General features: G+C 40.8%; 1 protein-coding gene across 3 annotated transcripts in view; it reads right to left on the bottom strand.

The window, feature by feature from the left end:
• Positions 1-3280: 3280 nt before the first annotated feature.
• PDE9A (phosphodiesterase 9A) overlaps positions 3281-23915 on the bottom strand; it is a 91849-nt gene continuing 71214 nt past the window's right edge. For all 3 annotated transcript variants that reach the window (XM_065406595.1, XM_065406603.1, XM_065406610.1), the window contains 9 exons: positions 20464-20550; positions 16559-16663; positions 13309-13391; positions 12129-12285; positions 10956-11069; positions 9735-9839; positions 6893-7021; positions 6629-6724; positions 3281-3331 (listed from right to left, as the gene is read on the bottom strand). In XM_065406595.1, the coding sequence (XP_065262667.1) occupies positions 3281-3331; positions 6629-6724; positions 6893-7021; positions 9735-9839; positions 10956-11069; positions 12129-12285; positions 13309-13391; positions 16559-16663; positions 20464-20550 (927 nt within the window). The remainder of the gene's footprint in view (positions 3332-6628; positions 6725-6892; positions 7022-9734; positions 9840-10955; positions 11070-12128; positions 12286-13308; positions 13392-16558; positions 16664-20463; positions 20551-23915) is intronic.

Here is a 23915-nt window from a genome sequence, read left to right as displayed (position 1 = left end):
CTCTGTCAACAGAAAGCTCACCTAAATGAGAGTGCATGGAAGAGGAAAAAGAATTTGAGATCACACAACACACACATATATTATATATTATAGGTATTAGCATATGCTTGAGTAAGTAAGAGCCAAATTCTCCTCTCAGTAATACTGATGCACCTACATTAAAGCCAGAAGCGTTGCACCAGTGTCCTTTATAGTGATCTCCCTTCAGAAGTAAATCCGAGATTTCAGGCTACCCTTAAACGCGATGGGGAATTAGCTTGGTCCCACTTAAGTCAATTACAAAACTCTCATTGATTTCAATGGGAGAAGGCTCAAGCTCATGATGAGCCCTGATCCTGAAAACGCTTATGCACACGCTTAACTTTATGCATGTGTGGAGTTACATTAATGTCTATGAGACTATCATGTGTGTAAAGTTAAGCAAGCACTCTGCTTGGAGAGTCAGAGCTTTGGTTTGCTGAAGAGCCTTTCAATTGAAATGAAATCTCTGAGGTAACACAACATAATAATAAACACTTAAAAATCTTTATTATGAGTTAGGTGAGGTGGTCTTATTACAAGAGATTTTCTCATTTAATGCTCTGGTTGAATGCAGGACTTGGTATATCCTAAAGCAATTGTTTGTAATTACTACACAGCACATCTGCTTTGGGGGCTGATTTGTGGAGGAAATCCACTTAACTGGAGATGGTAAATTTGATTCCCTTGTGAAAAGAAACCAGGAACTCCACAGCAAAATGAATCTGGTTCATCATGAACTCTGGAGTATAATATTTATTAAAGACAGGTAGCTGCAAAATTCAGATTCAGTTCTCAAACATCACAGAGTTCAGGGGTATTTGGATCATTGTATTATGAAGGTATTTGTATAACTTGCATCTGAATCTGGGTTTAGAACCTTTCCTTGTCGGGGTGTTCAAATCCAGGCTTTGCTTCTGGCTATCATCCAATTTACAACAGAAAAAGTCAGCACCACCCACTGTGGTTCTGCTAGTGGGGCAGCCAAGCAGGAAGACGGGAAAGAATTGGAAATTTCAAGGAGGTGTCCAGACTGTGGAGGACTGGAGAGCAGATCACAATACTGGGATATCCACCCCAGGAGAAACAATGTTAAGCTGAGAATTAACAAACACAAACTAGAGAAGAATAAAGGCTTTGAAATGCCAAAGCACTGTACAAAAAGGAGGTAAGGATTATTATTCAGTGCTGAAAAGAGCAAGTGTTAGTCACTTGGTACTCCTAGAAAGGAAAGCCTGAGATTCCCAAAGTGTTGCCTGTATCATGAGGAAGAAGGACTAGCCACCCACCTTCTTCTTTCTTTTTAAAATGAGCTAAGACTTCACATGCAGCTTTGGAGCTTGCAGACATATGGCTTCAGTGTGTGTGCCCTTCAAAGAGAAACACGAGCATTCGTGGGCACCATGCCTTCCTTATGTGCTACTCTGCATATTTATAGCACAACCACAGAATAACCTAGGAGACAAAGCACAGAAATGGCAGCCTGTTTTCTTCCACCAAAACAGTCTGATTAAAAGCATACCTATGTGAAAGCTACAGTGCAATACTTCTTACACTTCTGTCATGTGAAGATTTAAAAAGCTAGGGCCAAATTCTGCCCTCGGTAATACATGTGGAACCCCGTTCCAGGCTCCATTGAGGCTTCTAGCCATGAACCTTCATTGGGGGTGGAATGGAGGAGCACCACTCCAGCACTGGCACTATTGCGCATGCCGCTTGGAATTCCCTTGTGTGCAGATGTAACCCTGGGTGAACATGTGCTACATCTGCCCCTCTGTGTTGATACACAGAGGATAGGAGTTGTTGCAGTCCCTAACTACAGAGCTTTGGCTATTTAGCTCAAGCTGTAGCAGCTCATGTTTTTAGTTTGGACATCTCCTGTTCAGTTCCCCATGTGTCAGCCAAGAGGGCCGTTGACACACAGACAGAGCACAACCATGGATACACCCCAGCAGGGGGACTCCATTGTGCAGCTGGCCAACTCTGGCAGCTAGTGTCCCAGCCAGTGCTAGCAGGGACCAGTTCCTGCACTCAGGATTGCTCCAGGACTACGATTGTGGCTAACCCCTGCAGCAGGGGCACAAGAAACAATGGTTCCTTACCCCTCCTCCTCCTCCCTTGTACTCCTGCACAGGGATCAGTCACAATCTGGCCCTCAGTAGGGTGGCAGGGGCGGGAGGGACTAGGCCTTGTAAATAAACCTGCCTCTCCCACATGTCAGTGCGTATCAACACTACTAGACCACCAGAGTCAAACTTTTTCTCCCTTTCCTTTAGTAACCATGTGAGGGTTAGTGTCCTGTGGGTATACACCAGGGCAGGATTTGGCTCCTAATATTTACATAACCATACATGAATAATAAAGCATTTTTCTGTTCTTACTGTTATGACACACACTATACCACACACAAATGTTTATAAAATGGCTCCTTTAAAAAGTCCAACACCCAACCCCTTCCTCCATATACATATTATGAAAACATTTTTCTTTGGGAACAGGAGCAGTTCTTTATAGACACATCTATGAAAGGAAATAATTACAGCACTCAAGTTTGTATAAGAATATATTATTTAGAAGAGCAGTTGAAAAATAAAAAAAATCTATACATCAAAGTTTCCTTTTTTTGCGTCCATGAGGATAGCAACAGTTCTTAGAAAATACGTTCTTGCCATGGTCTCGGCGGCTTTCTACCATCTTTCCTCCGGGCTGAAGGATCCCATGATACTTAGCTGCATCAATCCACTCCGTGAACAAACACAACAGACCTTTAAGGTCTCATCAGTTCTGTTTTGGTACAGAAGGGAAATTCAGATCAAATATATTAAATGTCAACTAAACATAATAAAATTCAGATGATTATATAGATAAATACACTGTTAGGTCATAATCTCTGGAATACTGCTAGGTAAACAAAGCATGTGCTGCTACACCCACTGACCCATAAATATTAGGATACAAAGATTAGTTAGATTATGCTGTAATTGTCATATGGCTGCCTACAGGTATTTAGTACTTTAATCAGAATTACTTTTTTTGGGGGGGGGGACTGCTGTGAATCATTTTCCAGAAAAGGGTGGTTGTTAAAACTTCATCATATGTCTATGGACTTCCAGCCAAATTCTCTATGGGCACAAGAAGGGAAAAGTTCGCTGAAGTCAGTTGAGCTGCACCATCTTCTGTCCATGTGTGTCTACTTTTAAAATATTTAAAAAACAAACAAACTCACCTTGTGACTTTTGTGTAGCTCAGAGTGTTTTTCTTTTCACTTCTCTGTGCTGTCAGTTGTCAAACTTGTGCTTTTCTTCTTTTGTAACTAGAATAAAGAGCAAAGCAGAACAAATATCACCACTGGCACATCACAGACAGACTGCCACCGCTAGCTGATCACTAATCCTCAATAAGGTATCAGCTGAATTGCTAATGCAATTGTATACACCAATTTGGTCATCAAAGGCCCCATTCCATCCAAAATAACTATGGTACTTGTCTGGAGAAAGTGCACCTCAGTATTTCTCATTATATGTTGAGTTAATATCTGAGATCATTCGCTACCTGCTATTGTTTGATGGCATTTCTGAGTTTACACAGTTCTCATTATACCAGCGTTCCTGTGCCGATATACCGTAATTAAGGCTCTATTTGTTTCCATAGAAACTCTGTTTTTGACAGCTTTACATTTCAGGTATAAAAATTCACTTCAGCTTGAAACTTCTCAAAGTGTCAACAACCCCCCACTATCATCTTGAACTTATTTTTGGTTTCGTTAAGGAATGTTTCATGTTTCTGTCATAGACTTGAGAATTTCCACAAGATTTTCTTTGCCCTTCTATAACTCCCCCTACAAGGCCCGTCTTCTGTTCCTGTCCACTCTCAATCAGAATTAGAATTGAGCTCCTTGGAGAAGGAATTGTCCTTCCTAAGTGTTTGGAAAGTGCCTATCTCTAGTGGTGCTATGGCAAATAATAACCACCACCACCCAGGGAGTGAGGGACTAGGCCTGGTAAATAAATCTGCATCTCCCACATGTCAGTGCATATCAAAACTACTAGACCACCAGAGGCAAACTTTCTCTCACTTTCCTTTAGTAACCATGTGAGGGTTAGTGTCTTGTCTGTGTGATATAAACTGTATGTGCTATATAAATTCTGGGGAGTGGAATACTGTGCTCTGTATGTTTTGCTATGTAGAAATTAGCCTGCTTGGAAACTAATTTTCATTTGCATGACAATGAAACATTCTCTCAAAGAGCTGTTAAAGGGACTCAATAATCTAAGGGTACATCTATACTTACTTCCTGGTCCGGATGTAAGCGATCGATCTTCTGGGATCGATCCCGGAAGTGCTTGCCGTCGATGCCGGTACTCCAGCTCAGCGAGAGGAGTACGCGGCATCGACGGGGGAGCCTGCCTGCAGCGTCTGGACCCGCGGTAAGTTCGGACTAAGGTACTTCGAATTCAGCTACGTTATTAACGTAGCTGAATTTGCGTACCTTAATCCGAAGTGGGGGGTTAGTGTGGACCAGGCCTAACAAGATGTTATGGGAATGGCCTGCTGGTCACGTTTCCTTATAAGGCTGGTCTACACTGGGGAATACTGTACTAATGTAACTACAAAGATGACACTGCACACACGCCACACTAGGGTAAACAAGCGATGTGCACTCGTGCAATTTACCTTGTTGTCAAAGCCAGGAAAGCTACACTGATGCAATCCTCTTTCTACCCCAGTGCAGGGTGTGCACAGAACATGTTTTCACCAGTGCAATACTAGTGCAATTTTATGTCAGTGTAAAACTCCCCAGTGTAGACAAGCCCTTAGATCCAATGTCTTTGGAGGAAATGAGAAAATGTTTGTATTAAATACAGATCAGTTTCTTATAAACTTTGAAACAGGAAAAGACAAAACCAAACAGAAAAGCTAGCATTTAACCATATAGGAAGCACATCGGTATTATATGAAAAAGTAACTTGGGTTGTGCAACAGGAAGAATTACACTGTATTACTGGATACTGACTCAGATAATGGTGTTGAGAGTTGGATGCTCTCTTCACCATCATACCCAAAGGGAAAAATGACTCTGTCAACAGAAAGATCACTTAAATTAGAGTGAATGGAAGAGGAAAAAGAATTTGAGATCACACACCACACACACACACATATATACATATACATACATACAGACTTCCTAAAACAGGGTGACAGTAATCTAACACAGTAGGAAAAGAATCTTAAGGCAGACCAAAAAAAGTTTTTCTAACTATACGGTAAGTAACATTTCCATACTTTGTACCATCAGCTTTGTGCCCCTCAATCAGTGCTTTTATCAGAGCATCCACCTAGATGAGCTTAATTTATTTTCGGATTTTTCTCTGTTTTCTCTCCTGTGCCCATAAACTCTGCTTTTATGTAAGGTAACTGGATTTGGATGTAGTGCATTTGGGGTTACCTGCTGTTGGGCATCACTGACGAGACGAAAAGAAACCTAAACTCTGACCTCAGAGGGAGATGACTCAGGAGTAGAGGTCACAGTCTGAGCACTAAGAGCATCATTCTGTATCACTGAAGTCAATGGGAGCTATGTCATTGACTTCAATGGGAGCAGGACCAAGCACAACACTGTGATTCTCTTGCTTGCACAGTGCTGAAAAGGATTTGGCAAAGGTTAGAGAGAGCTGAAAGACCTGATGCCTGGTTACAGATATCATCGAAGCTCTCAGAGGTCTTACATGCCAAAGGGGGAGACATTTGGTAAATACCATTGATAGATAGTTTAACCTGGGCCATAAAATGAATTGATGTGGTCGTCTGTTTAATCGTATTGTATGGTATGCGTGTGTGTGCAGTATAAGAGAGAGAGCGAGAGCAATTCCTGGTGTAATGCCAATGACATCTGGTAATATCTCTGCAGGCTCTTTTTAATTACTCATTCTGTGCACCCAGAATTTTTTTTGCCATTTTCTTTTCTGTGGTTAGGTATCATGACTGCTTCTCTTGCTCTTTCTATTTATTACTATTATTACTTATCCGTAGGTATGTCTGGTGCTTTACAAATATATAGGAAGAAAAAGTGACCATAGATATAATCAAAAGCAATAAATATCATCAAAATGAAGAAGAATTTGAATTGTCTGTTTCACTTCTTAGTACCACCCAGAGCATATGTATAGAGCAGAGAGAATAATTGATTTTTCAGTTCAAATCCACAAAATCAGTTTGTTTTGAACTGAAACTGATTTTTTTTTCTTGATGAAACAAAAAGGCTGAAAAAAATAATTTTGGCTTGAACAAAATATGTAATTTGAGTGAAACAATTGTTTTCATTTTGTTACGTTTTTGGTGTTTTACCCTTTTAAATAAAAATGTGAACAAATGGAGTTAGATGTCAAAAAGAAATGTTTTGACATGAAAAGTCAAAACATTTTGCCTTTAAAAAGCCAAAATAAACCCTTTAGACTTTTTCAACTTTTTAAAGAAAATTTTATTCAGCCAAAACTATTTGCTGAATTCAACCCATATTCACGAATAGTTTTGGTCACTCCTCACTGAATTTTTGAGCAAATTTAATATTTGACTGAAATATGTCACTCAGTTCTGGGTATGTATAGCTTGCCTCTTTCATAGCATCATCTAGTTGTTTTAATTCCTCGTAGCGGTCTCTGGATTCCCAAAGAGGTTGGAGCATCACTTCATCAACTTCTGGAAAAAGCTAAACAAAAGTGAGAAAAGTCAAACGACCATTTCTTTAAATATTTATTTATCTGTAAATGATAGAAATGGAGCGAGAGCAGGTGTCACTGGCTGACTAAACGTTTATCAAAATCAAAGCTGAAATGTTCTCAGCTCCAGGAGGCATCTTAGAACTGTAAAAACTTACCTTTGTTACTGTTTCAAACATTGGGATCAGGACAAACTTAAGGAACCCGATCTGTGCTGTTGGTTTGGTCACTTTATCTCGGTCCATGAAAGGTGCCACTGGAAGTCCCTCAGACTTTTCTCGGTCACTCTGGGACAGATTCAATAGTTAACAAAGATTATTATCAACAGGGAGACTGTGAGGGCAGCAAAACACAAACTGTTGCAGGCCAGCAACTAGATCACTAATATTCTGTACACATGCCTCAATAGTATATGTGACAACAGCAAATGAAAGGGATACGGTGTGTTAGACATTTTAGAAGCTGACTCTTATTGTTTTAATAACCTTTGTATTGTTGTTTCTTTTGGTTTTTCACAAATGCTGCATGTACAGAAAAGTATCATATTGTAACACGACCATGAGAGTATGTATGCAGTCAGGAGCGAGCCTCACAGCCCATGTAGACTGACTCACACTAGTGGGACTCGAGCTAGAGTGCTAAAATAGCTGTGGGGATGTTTCGGCACTGGAGGAGGCCAGCCACCCCACCTCGAACCCAGGGTGGGCTTTTGCTCAAGTGGCTAGCTCAAGCCTCTGGTAGTGCAATGTCCACACAGCTATATTTAGCGTAAGCCAGGGGTGAAAGTGAGCCGGTACGGGCCGGTACTCTGTACCGGTAAGAACCCACATCGGCAGCACTTTAATGTCCCTGCCCCTTTTGCCTCCCCTGTCAGCAGCGCAGGGCCACCGCTGCCGGAGGGTGGGGGATGGGCAGCGATGTTAAAGCTCTGCCGCGGCAAAGGGCCCTGCAGCGATTTAATGTCCCTGCCCCTTTGACCCTCCCCTCCCCCGCAGCCTCCGATGGGCGGGGGGGGGGGGGCAAAGGGAGCAGTTGCCCTGGGGCTGGCGATTTAAAAGGGCCCAGGGCTCCGGATGCCGCTGCCACTAGTGCAGCACCGGCGTCCGGAGACCCGGGCCCTTTAAATCAACACGGGAGCCCCGGGTGGCGCAGGCCAGGTGGCCTGAAAGGGCTGGTTGGGGGATGCTGACCTCCAGCCCCGCCCCCTTCCGCCCGAGGCCCCGCCCCTTCCGGGGGCCGGAGCCCCCCTCCCGGCCCGTACCAGTAAGTGGCCTAACTTACTTTCACCCCTGGTGTAAGCCCACTAGCACAAGTCTGTCTGCCTGGCTTAAGAGGCTTGTGTAATGCCAATAGACCTGGTCGTTGTCAGCCAGGATCAAACCTGGGACCTCTGGAGCTTAATGCATGAGCCAAAAGACATGTCTCTTAGCACAGGCTGTAGCAGATCATCAATCTCTAGCTGCCACTAGAGGGGGACAGAGTGCCACACCAAGTAGGCATGGGTTGCACTTGCTCCCTGCTATAGTGTAGACATACCATAGGAGGGAGATACTCAGAGACGTACAAGGCAGTTAGGCAGCCACCCCAAATCCATTGGACTTCTTGTGGAGTAAAGCACTACTCAGTGTGAGACAAAGTAGCAGAATCTAGCCCTTAGCCATTCTACCTAGGAGGGAAAGGGTCCTTGACTTCCTTCTCCTCTGGAGAATTATTCTTTTAGGTATTAATCTAGGACGAGCCAACCATGGTCAAAAATGGTTTTTGTTTCTAGTCTATCAAGTGGCTCCTAGTACATACAGATTCAGGGACGGATGTATCTCTGCGTTCCAAACTTTGGAAAGATCTTTACAAATAATGGGCCGGATTCTCAGCTAGTATAAATCAGCTCCATTGACTTAAATGGGTCTACAGTGATTGGAATCAGCTGACTGTCTGAACCATTATTCCTATAAGTGCATAGTTAGTAAGAAGGGCACAGAATATGCCAAAAACTGACACCCCTTTAACTTCATTGCCAGCATTTACTCTCATCTGTCAGACTTGCTTTAATAATGTGTGCACCATAGTACCTTGTGTCAGATATTAGGGTGAGGAACACAATAAAGTGCAGAGACAGATCATTTTATTTTGCATAAAAATATTGCAGAGACAATGAGCTAAAGGTGCCTCTAACATTTTGTCATTAAGATTCCCTGTTGTCAAGCCTTCCCCGTTGGATACGTCTAATGTAATTTCTTTGTTAAACTGATTCCTTCAGCACAGGGAAAATGTTTAAAAAAAAAAACAGAAAGAAGAAAACTCTGGCATCTTGTTCCTCCAATCACAATAAAGCTTTGCATGCTGCCAGCTGCTGTACAGACAGCTTGGCTTGGGTGGGAGAGAGCAGAGCATTGAAGATAGTTTTAATGTTGCTTTATATTTCAAGAAACCAAACTAGAGAGAGATGGGGGAATCCAGAAAGAAGCAACTGTTTTGGGAGCATAAGCTGACTTTTCAGGACTAATGAAGTTGATGGTGTCCTTTGGAAATAATCAGAATGTTTTCATTTTTAAAGCAAATGTTCATCCTATGCAGACTCGGTCATTTCAAATCATCACAGATACAATTTAAACTTGGCCCATTTAATACTGCCCATTTAATTGACTTTTTCTATACCCACGCTTCTTGCCCTTTTGGCTTGGCAAGGGTTTAACATGCCATATAAACTCACTAGGCAGCCCTATTAGTAAGAACAAGCTGCAGCCAAATGACATTAGCATTTCTACGTTATTGTCATTTATCTTACAAATTGCAGTCAATTACAGTCACTTTTATTCTGAACATATTGTCTTATGCCACACTTCTGTCACCTTATGCAAAAGAAACCTCCTCATCCTTGTGGCACTGGAATGTCATACAGTATTACCAGTCAGCTGTCAGCTATAGTTAAAATAGGAATTACTACTACTATTATTATGATGATGATGACTGTGTATCTGTGTCTCTGTTTCTCATTCTTACCTGCATAAAATATTCCTCTAATAAGCAGTCTACCCATGGTTCCGCTACTTCCATCGGGCGGACTTCATTCGAGATATCACAACATTTTATAAGTACCATCTTCAACTGAAGGAGGAAAAATATTTTAACACTCTGGTAATATAGAAGCCTGCCTCTTTGTCTTTATAGAAGACATAAAAGCCATGAGTCCTTCATTTTTAGAGAGGCAGAGGGGAATGATCTCAGACAAGAAGGATAGTCTTATAGCTAAGGCACAAGACTGATCTGCTTTCTCTTCCTCCTATAATAGTTACCTACTCCATGGGAGGATTATGAGGCTTAATCCATGAATGATTGTAAAGGGCTTTGACATTCTTGGAGGGAAGGCACTATAGGGACACAATCCCACCCTTATTAATGTCAATGGAAAGATTCCCACTGAGTTCAATGGGGATTGGTTTAGGTCTAGAACAAAGTATTGTTATGATGGATGTAATGGAGACTAGAATGAAACTAAGAATTTATATCCTGACAGATACAGTAATTATTTCTTGCTCAGATGACTCTAGGATTTCAAAATCTGAAAGAGGAATCTAGACTTTCTTTATATCAAGTGCTCCCAGACTTATCATTGTTTTTTTGGGGGAAAGCTTTTATAAAAATCTACAAGAAATACTTTGACGTTTCTGTTAACGTTACAGTGCAAACCGTTATTTTTAGGCACACAATTCCCTGCAGTATTTGGTACCCACTCACAGTGCCACCCAAAAAGGGGAGGAAGGTTGGTTCCATAGTTAGGTAGCTAGGCTGGGACTAGGGAGAGCTGGGCTCAATACCCTGCTCCACCAAGGATCTCCTGTGAGACCTGGGGCAAGTCACTTAGTCTCTCTGGGTCTCACTTCTCCAGCTGTAAAAGAAGTACTTCTTTACCTCACAGGAGTGTTGGAGGCACTTATATACTACACTTTGGGGAGCTATCCAAGTATTCAATTCAAATTGATCCAACCCAAAACAAACTATTTGGATTTTTTTCTTGTCAAAATCAAAATTTTCCCCACACAAAATTTCAAGTTTGCACGAACTGCACTTTCTATTAAAAAAACAAACGATTTTGACAGAAAAATTCTGACCACTTCTACTCAACACCTTGCATGATCAGGCCAAAACCAAAGTTTAGAATGTAGCAGTATCACTATGAACTATGCTAGGCACTGAAAAATGATAAATACACAGTCTTCTTACAGAGGTCACATGTTCCTCATTTGAGTAATCAAAATGATCCATTTTTTCCTTGAAAGAGTCCAGTATTTCTGCATGTCTTGCCATGTCTGTTGCTAGGATTAATGTAATTATCCCCTATTAAAACAAACATAATAATACATTGATTTAACATGTCTCACAAGGCATAGCTATTGCTGTATAAAGAAATGTGCTTAAATTAACATAAATACCTTATAACACAGACAAGAAGAACAGCTGCATCACATCAGCACCAGTGAGAGAGGAACTTTCATACTTGAGGCCACTTGACAAACTAGACCATTAATTTAAAGAATTCACAGTGACATAAGAGAATGACTAACTATGTAAATGGTTTGTGTATAATTATATGCTGCAGAAACTGCTGCTTCTTGTTCTGAGCTTTGTTTGATTTTTAGTATGAATGTAAAGTGCAGAAAGAAATAAACTAAAAGCTCAGTTCTACATGCTGAGGCCCAAGCTTGGTCCCACAGAAGTCAATGGCAGTTTTGCATTTCTGCATTTTCATTTAATATGGATGGGAGTTGCATCCATGAATCTGAGGGCAGAATTTGGCCCATAATGCTATGCAAATTACATTTTAGTTTGTTGTCATGGAAAATATTGTGATGTCACAGAATTTATTCTTATGACTTCATTGCCTCACACAACAAAAAAAGAGATGGGCTCCACAGGTTGAAGCTTTTGTATAAACACAAATATTTTTAATAATGATGAAAAATGCAGGGGAAAAAGATGATAAAATGTGTAGAAGGTGAATATTTGTTTATGTCTTTACAAATTTTCTCCAGTTTGAACTGTTTAAGTGCAGCATAATGTTCTTCTAATGGTTAAGTTGTTACCATATGAGCATGTTGGCCTAGTTACAGTCACATCCCAACAACTCCTTTCATAATGTAAGTTTCTACACAGAAGAGTATAAGTTTAATAGTCCAACTTTGCTCATTGGTACCCAAGGAAGGTCAGCTCAACAGTTCAACAAGAGTTGCTAGAGAAATAGCCCAGGAATCTCTCTGTGTTACTTCAAGTTTGAGATTATTTGAGATCAGTTCTAACCTCTTGATGGAATTATTCTGTACAGAAGGTAGATTTGTGCACACAATCTTCAAGAGCCGTTTGCATGTCATAGCCTCCCTTCTGGATCAACGTTCATACCTGTCTTATTCGTTTGAATTGTTCCTGGGTGACATTGGAGAAAATGTTGCATTCTGGCTGGGCAATGATCTGGAAAGCCACAGCACAGTGATGGTTCTCCAGTGGCGAGATGTCATTGTAGCGCACTGCAAGCTCTGTTCGGGCATTAATCTGGTAGCTGATGTGAAGGAAAATAGTGAGGTCTCACATGTTGCCTACACCCAACACTTAAAAACATACATTACACATTAGACATTGGTTATTTTTATGTATATTGTTGTAAATACCTAATTAATTAATTAATTATGGCAACAGTTAATATTAAATCCAAATATTTTTTTTGATAAAATGATCATACTTCCACATAGTTTCAAAGACTCTCATTATTTACTTGTTATTACTGAATTTCTATAACTTAAAAACATATGTGGGAAGGATAGAGGGGACTCTTCTTTTTAGCTCACAGGCTTGACTCCCACTAACTCCCAGTAAAGTCAATGGAAAGATGCTCATGGAGCTCAATGCAAATTGGATCAGGCCCTTATTTAATAGCTGAATACAAGTAAATTAGAGTTTATATATAGTTCACACAAGCACACAGAAGTAATAATGCTTAGCACTTCTAGAGCACCTTCCATCTGAGGCTCATACCTTGCTTTACAGACATTTATGAAGTAACCGTCAGATCACCCCTGCCAGCTAGCTGTTGTTATCTCCATTGTATAGATGGGCAAATGGAGATAGACAGTGGTTAAATGCTTTGTTTAAGGTTTTTGGCAGAGTTGGGGAAAGAACCCCAAACTCTTCCCATGTAATTGAGCCTCAACCATATGACCATTCTTCTGCTACATAGGTTAATGAACAAAAGAATATGACCTGAGAATGTTTTCTACCTGCCAATTTCCTTTAATGGAAAATACATAAGTTTTATGAGAAAATTGAAGAGGGAGCCATTTTCCTTTCAGAGTTTAGCACAGTTAGCAGCCTCAGCTCAGGACTGAGTAAGCTAATGGCTAGCGTTGCATATAGCCTAACCAGTGATGGCTCTGTCCTTGTCAGTGTTTGACCATGATAGTAGAGCATTGTAGGTAGATTCCTACTCAGCTGCCCTACTCTCTGCTCTGGGCATGAGAAGAAAATGCTGATCTGCATTGTTTTCCCAATATATTTGAAAGGAACAAAAAATAAAGTGCACACATACGTGTTGTTGTATCCTGGATGATCCAAATCATGGCATACTGCGGCAGTCATTAGAATTAAGATATCAACTTGGGAAAATTTCTCCTGCAATAGAAAAAAATAATAATATAGTGTCTCACAATTTCTATACTTTTTTTCCCCTAACACAGTCACATTTCAGAAAAACAAATCATCTGGGTAAAATTAACCATTATTCATTAATTAAATGTACTGCAGATAAGAAAGAAGATTCCACTGTTCACTACAGCAACAAATGACTCAGATTTGGCTTTGACGCAGGAAATAGAAGCAGTTTGGAGGAGGCCAGTGGAATTTTGTCTGAGAGTTATTCATATTCATATTATGTTTTAAAGCACAAAGATGTTAATACTCAGGCCTTTAGAAATCATTCCAGTGTCTACACTAGCTGAGGGAGGATGGAGGACAATTTACATACCATTATCTTTCACACTAACTAGAGATGGGAAGAGGGTGAGGAAAATTTTTCATAAACATTTCAGCAACTTCCAAACGGGATGAATGTTTGTGGAAGCAGTTTTGCTCATATGTATATCCACAAGAACACAAATTCTTGCCAGTACCTGGGATTCATTTTACCATGGAACAAAATGTGGTTCATGATGAAATTAAATTCGTTTTGTGTGGAAGTGAAAGCAGTTTAGAAATGTTAGGTCATCCAGTCAGGGAAAAATACTCCAGGCTAAGGTGACCATACAGAATAAATCTGAATCGTGAACATAGAATATGCAAAGCAATATTTTCAGTGAGCGGTTCATGAGGAACCCATAGGCTGAATCTAGTTTGCAGAAAACATTTGTTGAAATATTTTATATAGTGAACGAAGTCCCAATTCATAGACCATGAAAATCACTTCACTGGGATTTTGACCAGGCCCCAAATTCATACAAATGTCAGACTACCTGCATACAGGGAAAGGGTTACATTAATACATTGTGAATGGTTCTTCCAGCTTTAATAAGCGCTCTTTCTTTGAGCTGCAGTCTGATTTGGGGGTCTTCTGGGGAAGTAGTGACATGGAAGAGACAACTTTAGCTTGATGGCTCTTTCTACTTCTTGGTCAATTTAAATGGGGAGACCTAAATTTGAGATTAAAATCAAAGAGGCCAGCCCTTGGGCTGTTGAAGGTCAGATATACTTCAGTCTCTCTAGTCACTCAATGACAGACCTAAAAGTGGCAATTCTTCAACAAAAAAACTTCAAAAACAGACTCCAACGAGAAGCTGCAGAACTGGAATTAATTTGCAAACTGGATACCATCAAATTAGGCCTGAATGAAGACTGGGAGTGGTTGGGTCATTACAAAACCTAAACTTAATTTCCCCAATACTAATTTCTCCCTACTGTTACTCACACCTTCTTGTCAACTGTTCGTAATGGGCCACTCTCTTACCACTTCAAAAGTTATTTTTCCTCCCTTGGTATCCTGCTGTTAATTGATTTATCTTGTTAGACTGACCTCACACTTGGTAAAGCAACTCCCATCCTTTCATGGAATTATACCTCCTCCTGTATTTTTCACTTCATGCATCCGATGAAGTGGGCTATAGCCCACGAAAGCTTATGCCCAAATAAATTTGTTAGTCTCTAAGGTGCCACAAGGACTCCTCGTTGTTTTTGCTGATACAGACTAACACGGCTACCCCTCTGAAAGATATACTTCAGTCACAACTACTGTCTGGAAATCTGGCATATTACTGCATCCCTGGATCATTGATATCTTTGACAGGATGAGAGAAGGAGATGTTTTCTAGTCTTCCTATTTGTAGGATTCAATTATATTATAATTAAAGCTTAATTCGTTCCATGGGGCATGCCAGTCAGCCAACTGTCTTGTTGATTTTCAGAGGTGTTGAGTGCTCACAAATCCCAAAGAAGTTAGTGAGAGCTCTAGGGTGCAGCACCTTGGACTATCCCTTGTCTCCATGGGATTACTCTGTCACTTTCCTAATGTTAAGCATGTGCTTAAGTGCTTTGCTGATTCAGGCCTAGATGACTAAATGAAAGTCTCTGAAATGACTGAGCATTTTATTCAGTGATTTAAATAATGACTTTTCATATAATCTAGGGCTATAGGTTCTCATTATAATTAGACATAGATGAACCAATCGGGGTGAAATAAGAACTCACTGGAAACATTTTTTATTTCAGAACAAAACACAACCTCCTTTTCATGGCTCGATCTGTTTGATAAGTCTCTTCCTGTGAACAGCCCAACCACTTATCTACAGTGGCAGATCCTCTTTTGAGGAAGACTGTAAAACTCCTTCCTTCCTTGGGTGGCAGCTTAGCCTCTGTACTGGCCACTGCTGCTGCAGCTCTTGTCAAGCTTCCAGAGAGTCTAGAGTTTCCCTGGTACATGCTCCCCAGAGTGCCCTGTTGAAACACAGGCAGGCACAAGGTTTAATTGGCTCAGGGGCTTCAGAAGGTGATGGTGTAGTCTGGGACACAAGTACTGGGGAAGAGCCAGAATGAATGGAGTGTGAAAGAGCACTCAGTGGAGACACTACTGGGTCCTGTCCTCAGCTGCTGCTTCTGGTGAAAGGGAGAGAGAGAGGGGAGGGCTGCTGCATGGCTTTCCACTGAAGAGAGTACCACACAGGAGGAGTGGAGAAGTCCTCTTCCCTTGAAGAGCAGCAAAGAGGAAGCAAAGATAGAGGAGCTGGGACTTGTTTCATGGGGAGGGAGCCAGCAGGGGACTATCCAAGGCTGAGAGTTTCCAGAAGTTTAGGTCATTTCTGGTAAAGCTCTTACGCTTATGGATACTTATCTAAACTTTTGAGACCCATCCTACCTATCTTAGGTACTTACATGGCCCCCATTACTGTCATCTCACAATCTTAATGTATTTATCTTCACAACACCCCTGTGAGGTAGGGCAGTGCTATTATCTCCATTTTACAGGCAGAGAACTGAGGCACAGAGAGGGTAAGGGACTTGCTCAAGATCACACAGGAAATCTGCGGCAGAACAGGGACTTGAACCCAGGTCTTCCAAGCCCTAGGCTAGTTCCCCAACCATTGACCAGCCTTTCTTTCCTCTATAACTAATTGTAGTTAGGTTTCCTAAAGTTTCTTGCTTGCTTTCAATAAATTAATGAGTCATGTACAAACAAAATCATGGTCCTTTTTGGAAGGAAAATGTCCTGGGTCTTATGACCCTTAGTGGATGAATATTTATCTGGCGATAGAAGCAGAAATACAGATAGCTATGTGGACAAACTAGAGACACACCTGGAGATTGCAGAGTGAGATCATACTGTACATCATCTGAGTCACACAGAAGCAGTGCCGGAAATTATGGAACGGGTTGTTTCTGTAATTGTCATGAATACACAGCTACAAAAAGAGGGAGTAAAACAGTTAATGACCGTAGAGTTGTTTCTGAATGGAAAGATCTGAGTCCATGCTCTTCCCGCTCTCCCTCGAGGCACTGCACGTCGCTATGTGAGACATATGGAGCCCCACATCATTCTCCACTTTTGCCCCTTCAAAATCACAACCCACAGCCCTGCAACAGCACCCTCCTCCTTTTGGCTGAGGAGAACTAGATATGGCTCCCTATGAAGATTTCATTAACAGAATCCCTGAACCATCTAATGAAGTCACTGAAAAGCACCAGGGGGCATTCCTTCCCCAGCCACATGAGCAATATGAGGCCAGAGATTGTCAGTAGTCCCTCTCTGTTATCTGCCTCACCCAGTAGAATAGGCAGGCAACAGCAAGTTTTCCCAGTCCTGATGCACAACACGTGCTCTGGTCTTGCATCTCTCCTGAGCAGACACCACCAAGTCTGCCAAACTGTGCTGGGGACAAAGGCCCACTTAGGAATATACAGAGGCCACATAACTCATTTCTGACATAATTTGAATGTCAACCCTGAGGTCTTCAAAGGCAAGAATGTCATATTTATTTAATTTACAAATATATACTGAAGACATCTTATCAGACAGCCAATCATCCCCAGCTCTACTGAGCTCCACACACTTAGGGCTTGATTTTGCAAGGTGCTCAGCACTCTGGTCTCCAGCATGTGCTTAACTTTAAGCACGGGACTAGCCCCATTGCGCCACATGTGGGATTACATACATTCTTAAAGTTAAACTGAGTCTAAGTGCATTGCTGGATCAGGACCAGAGTTCTCAGCACCCTGCAGGATCAAGCTGCTTGTTCTTGGGCTTGATTTTCAGATGTTCTAAGCATCCAAACCTCCAGCCTGAGTCAATGGGAGCTGGGAAAGCTCAGCACTTCGGAAACACCAGGCCTGTGTTGTTTGGCTTCTATTTCAGTAGAGAAGGACTTTTGAAAATAACTTTAAAAATTATACGTTGATGATCTCCTCAAATGTTATAAACATCATCTCATACAACTTCAGCACTGAAATGTGGGTCATACACATTCGTTGTGCAAGGTAACATGATTGTAATGCATGCATTGATCAGTGGAAGTCAGAACATTAAATGTGATTCCTGATTCAGAAGTTGCATCAGCCCTTTATGTTGAGCTATTAAAAATATTTGGTTGCAATAGTCATCTTGTTCCTCAGTTTCTCGGTGGTATTTTTAAGGCAGGTGAATGTGGGACTGAGAAAGGAAATGTTCAAGTAAAGTGAGGTAGCTCTTTCTTGTCTACCTGAGTTCAACCCTAAGCACACTGTAGGCTTTGGGAAAATATCAGCACTTGGAAGTAGGGACTGTGGGTCTCTTTTTATCATCCCTTTTGGAAAAGCCAATATTTGCAAAGGAATTTTTGTAACACTCCGATTTTTATAGAATAAATAAGGAGCCGCACACATAGTTCAGAATGAGATTGTATTAACTATTAGTGGTAGCACTTTGAATTACTCAGGGAAATTTGAACGGATATGAATGCATCTCTACACATATTGTAGGTGGCACAGATTCATAGTTTTTAATGTCAAAAGGGACCACTGTGATAATCTAATCTGACCTCCTGTATAACACAGGCCATAGAATATCACCCCGTAATTCCTGAATTTTGCTCGACAATTTGTGGTTGAACAAGAGTGTATCTTAAAAAGACAGCCAATCCTGTCTTAAAGATTTCAAGTGATGGAGAATCCACCACATTGCTAGGTAAGTTGTTCCAACGATTAAATACCCTCACTCTTAAAAATCTGCACTTTATTTCCAGTTTGAATTTCTAGCTTCACCTTTCAGCCGCAGACTCTTGTTATGTTTTTCTCTAATAGTTTAAAGACCTACCTACTACCAGAAATCTTCCCCCTGTTTAGATTCTTATAGATCACACTCAAGTCACGTCTTGAATTTTTTTTTCAGTAAGATAACTAAATTCATCTCCTTAAGTCTCTCACAGTAAAGCATGTTTTCCAGTCCTTGAATCATTCTTGCAGCAAGTGCCATTTTACCGACATTTACTACTTTTGGCCAGAGAAAGACCAATCCAATAGTTTTCATTGCATCCTCCAGACAAAAATGATATAATCCTGCAGAGCAACATGCTACGTGACATACACTTAAAAGACAGTACATTTTCCGCTGTGCATAGAAGTGCAAGGGAATGCCGTGTTTGTGAAAAACAAACAGCCTACACACAGAGGTATCGTGAGTCACATCACTTCCAGTACTAGTAATTTCAGGCTAAACCAATGTATAATATAGGAACACAGAAAATGCCATACTTGACATAGGTGTAGGAAGTAGGGGTGCGGGGGGTGCTGCCAGTCCCAGGCTCCTGGCCACCGGCCCCACATGCAGGGTTCCAGCCGCCAGCCCCATGCCCGGGGCTTCGCCCCCACCCCTATCTGTGGCCCTAGCCTCTGCCGCCTTACCTCTGTCCGTGTCCTCCCCCTCCCGGAGCCATGGCCCTGCTCTCGGCCCCAGCTCTGGGGGCGGTAAGGGGCGCAGACGGGAAAGAGGGGTGCAGCTCAGCACCCCCACTCCAAAAACTGTTCCAGCGCCACTGATACTGGATCAAACCCAACGTCCATCTAGTACCAAATGCTTCAGAGGAAAATGTAAGAACCCCACAGGGAAATGTGGGATAATCTGCCCCCCCCCACCACATTAGGTCTACCTCATCTATAATGTTAGAGATTGGCTTAAGCCCTGAAACATGAGATTTAATGTCGCTTCCAAAAAAAATGTATTAGCATTTATCATGATAACTCTGGGTATTCTTGATATCTATATAAGTGTCTAATCTCTTTCTGAATCTTGTTAAATTCTTGGTCTCAACAACTTCCTGTGGCAATGAGTTCCAGAGTCTAATTATACATTGCATTTTCTATTTTGAATTTACCACCTTTTAATTTCATAGAATGTACTCTAATCATTCCGGTGACCCTTCTCTGAAACCTCTCTAATTCTGCAATATCCTTTTTGAGATATAGTGACCAGTACTACACAAGGTATTCCAAATGAGGTCACATCATTGATTCACATAATGGCACCATACTATTTTCTGTGTTATTCTCCATCCCAATCCTTAGGAATTCTTATACCTTGTTAACTTTTTTGACCACAGCAGCACATTTTGCAGAGGTCTTCATTGAACTGTCTGCAATAACGGCCAGGGTGTTTTCCTAAGGTGACAATCTAATTTAGAACCTTTTAAAGTGTACAGTAGCTTAATTTTTTCCCTCCAATGTGTATTACTTTGAATTTATTGACACTGAATTTCATTTGCCAATTCATTTATTTAGGTCTCTCTGAAGTTCTTCAGTGTACCCAGTCTTGACTAATTTATATAACTTTGTCTCATCTGTAAATTTTGTCACCTCACTACTCACTTCCCTTTTCGGATCATTAATATTAAACACTGTACCTATTATCTAGCCTTGAAGCATCCTGTGTTAATCCATTTTTTCCATGTTAACAATTGAGTTACTCCAGGAATAAATTTGGCCACAGTGAGTCCAGAGAAAGCTCAGAATCAAGAATTAAATAAACAAATACAGAGCTATTCTAAAACATGTCATCTGTGACCCTGATCATGCAAACATTGGGACAAGTGCTTAACTTTAAACATGTGAGTAGTTCCACTGCCTTTAGTGGGATTACTCATCTGAATAAAGTAATGCCATGAGGAAGTGTTTGCAGGATTCGAGGCTGTATTTTAAAAATTACAAATACTGGGAACTTTAAAGAAATACTTACCAACCATCTCTTCAGCGTGATGGGGTTGATATTAAAGTCTTTCACCAATCCGAGATCATGGTACATATGTTCCAAACAACTCAGCATCTGTAATGATGAATAGACCGGATATTGTTTTAATCACTGTTGTTTATAAAGCACAAAGTACAATGTAATGTAAATCTTCACATTACAAACACTGATGTCTAATGGAGCCCTATTGTTAATCATGAAACAAAGCTGTTCAAAGATTGCAAGATCAAAACCAGTTCACTAAGGACCAGATCCAAAGCCCACTGAAGACAAAATAAAACCTTCTATTGACTTCAATATGATTTGGATTGGGCCCTAATTCATCCCAGAGCTCCTTAGTGATCATTGCTCATGAAAATCAAAACTATATCACCTCATGAAGAAGTAATTTGATTTTGCTAATGGAACTGGTTTATGGGCCTGATTCGAAGCCCATTGAAGTCAATGGTGGCCTTTCCATTGACTTCAATGGACTTTGTATTAGGACCCAAGTGCACAGAAATATGACAACAGAAGATAAGAGTGGCTGGAGGTAGAGTGCATTCTAGATAAGTGGGCACATCTAATTCATGTGTGACTTCCTGGAATTTTTAAAAAATCAAGTATCCTCAATAGACTAAACAGATAAAAAAACCCTTAGACTGTAAAATTACAAAATTAGAGCAGGTTTGTGCATATTCCCTCCCATAACTGTGTATCTATGAATCTATGAATACCAAAACACAAAGGCAAAATATTGTTTAAGACAACAGCATATGACATTCATTCATGTTTTCGGAACAGAACACAACTAGATCAGCTATGCCATTCCAAGTCTAGATTTTGTTGTGTCTGGAAATATTATAGAAAATAACTTATTTATATGCTACTTAGGTCTTGGTGTAAGACTACCTGACCCAGTTTTTGCATCTCAATTATAGTGACATTGGAATAATGTTATAAACATGTCCTAGGAGATATTTGAATTTTAAAGCCCTATTTTTTAGGCACGCGTAGCTTCCTGGAAAAATTGCTTCCTTTAGTGAAATTTCCTATGTTTGTCAGCTCATATTTAATTTAATAACATGTTTAGTAAAATTCCATTATGGCTGGCTTTGGGTCATTCCAATGTGAATTAAAAAGGTTTCCTCGCAAAACTGCAAGAAAAATCTCAGAAGACTGATGGGTGCTCAGATAATACCATCACAATTTTGCTTTACAGCATTATGCTTCGTTCCCTGGTACCCAAGGCCAGAACATATTGTTGATACATTAAAAAACAAACAAACAAAACAAAGCCTGTTACTGAAACAAAGATTTAGGCCTGGTCTACACTGAAAAGTTGCACTGGTATAATTTTGTCAGTTAGGATTGTGATTAATTACCAAAATAGTTATACCTGTACAGCTGCTAGTGTAGATGCAGTTATAATGATATAAAGTGCAGCTTATTTCCCTTCCCATACTGGTATAGCTATACCAGCATAAATCATCAGTATGACTGCACTCATGCTAGGATTTTAGTTAACAAGGTAGAACATTTTATGCGAAGACGAGAGGATGTTGTGAAGGCCAAGACTAGAACAGGGTTCAAAAAAGAACTAGATAAATTCATGGAGGATAGGTCCATCAATGGCTATTAGCCAGGATGGGCAGGGATGGTGTCCCTACCCTCTGTTTGCCAGAAGCTGGGAACAGGCGACAGGGGATTGATCATTTGATGATTACCTGTTCTGTTCATTCACTCTGGGGCAACTGGCATTGGCCAATGTCAGGAGACAGGATACTGGGCTAGATGGACCTTTGGTCTGACCCAGTATGGCTGTTCTTATGTTCTTAAGAAATTGAAAGCAGGGCATCATTATCAGTAGAACTGGAGTCAGAGGTCCCATGTTCCCTGGAGGGACTGTTACAGATGAGATACCAGTTGAACAGACAATGCAGGGAGGTTGGCTGCAAGCTGCTCAGCCACATGGACAGAGCAGGGCACAAGGTTTAATAAAGTTCAATTTATTCAACTTGACCTGCATTCCACTTCACTCTTTGCTAATGAAACAAGCAGCATACTTCACATTTGCTGAGCTTTATTTTCCTTAATGATTTAACTGCATCTTGTGCAACTATTCAGCAGGCGTATATTTGGATCTTGGCAAATTAAATCTTATGGTTCAGTATAGGATCCCCATCATTTTTTCTTATATTTCCTTTTCTATTTTGTATGAATAATAACAAAATAAGGGAAATATAATGCAAAATGACAACATTATGGTTGAAATTCTGCAGATACAAAATTCAGAACATTCAAACTTTTAGTACCAACAGAAAAATTTTAATTTATAAATACTGCACATCTATTATATATTTTATGTCTGCCTGTCACAGTTTGGGCCTGGATGATGACATTATGGAGATGCTGCACAACCTGTCCCCACCCCTGCCTAACCAATTTGCCAATTTACAGGTTATTATAATTGGGCCAGATTTTCAAGTGCTCAGCTTCAATTGAGGCACCTAAATGAAGTGGCCAGATCTGCAAATATATACCCAGTAGCTCCATTAAGGTTAATGACAAGCTCCCTTGAGGAGCTGCTGGATGCGGAGTACTTTTGAAAAGCTGGCACATTATTTAGGTTCAATTACTCATTATGATAGCACCCAGAGGCCAAATATGGATCAGAGTTCCACTGTACAAGGGACTGTACAAACACAGATGTAGACACACCCCTTGTCCTGCAGAGTTTACAGGCTAAGGCCCTGATTCTGCTAGCTGGTAAACGGGGATGGGGTGGCGGAAGGGACACAGTGATGCTGGCACAGAGCCCCATTGAAGTCATTGGGCACAGGGGTTTGCCAGCATGGAATAGCTTGCAGGACTGGGATCAAAGAAGACAAGTGGCAAACAAAATGTGGGGGAGAAGGAAATACTAAAATACAGTGTTGACTACTCTTTGTGATTTTATTGTGAGTCTCACAATATTTGGAGTTTTTCTTAAAGCCCCAGCTCCTGGAATCAGGTGAAAACATGAGAATCTTGGGGAGGGGAGTTAAGCCAGAAGGAAAATAACATCCCTCCTCCCCCATTTATTAATTTAAAAATCTCATGATTTGGGAGGGCCTTATGGTTTTTGAACATTTGGGGTTGGCAACACTGAAAATATATACAATTTTCACATATGATATGTTAATGTACAGGTATATGGTAAGCTTCTTTCCTTCCTTTCTTTCCCTTCAGGGCTGAGCTTAGGCATCATCTGTTGGCAGATACATTGTAAGCACTGTGGAAGAGGTGGCTTTTGAGGAGGGATTTGAAAAAGATACTCACCTTTATGGACCAGTTCAAGGATGTAAGGAGTAACATGGGTTAAAAAATATATATGCAGCATGGTACCGCTCTCCAAAGACATGGGCCATTAAAGGCTTGGAGTGAGGAGCCATTCTGGTTCCTCTCAATCTCCATGGGGA

The sequence above is a fragment of the Emys orbicularis genome, chromosome 1 (genome assembly GCF_028017835.1).
Source record: "Emys orbicularis isolate rEmyOrb1 chromosome 1, rEmyOrb1.hap1, whole genome shotgun sequence".
Lineage (NCBI taxonomy): Eukaryota > Metazoa > Chordata > Testudines > Emydidae > Emys > Emys orbicularis.
The sequence above is the reverse complement of the archived record's forward strand: the minus strand, read 5'-3'. Positions and strand labels throughout refer to the sequence as shown.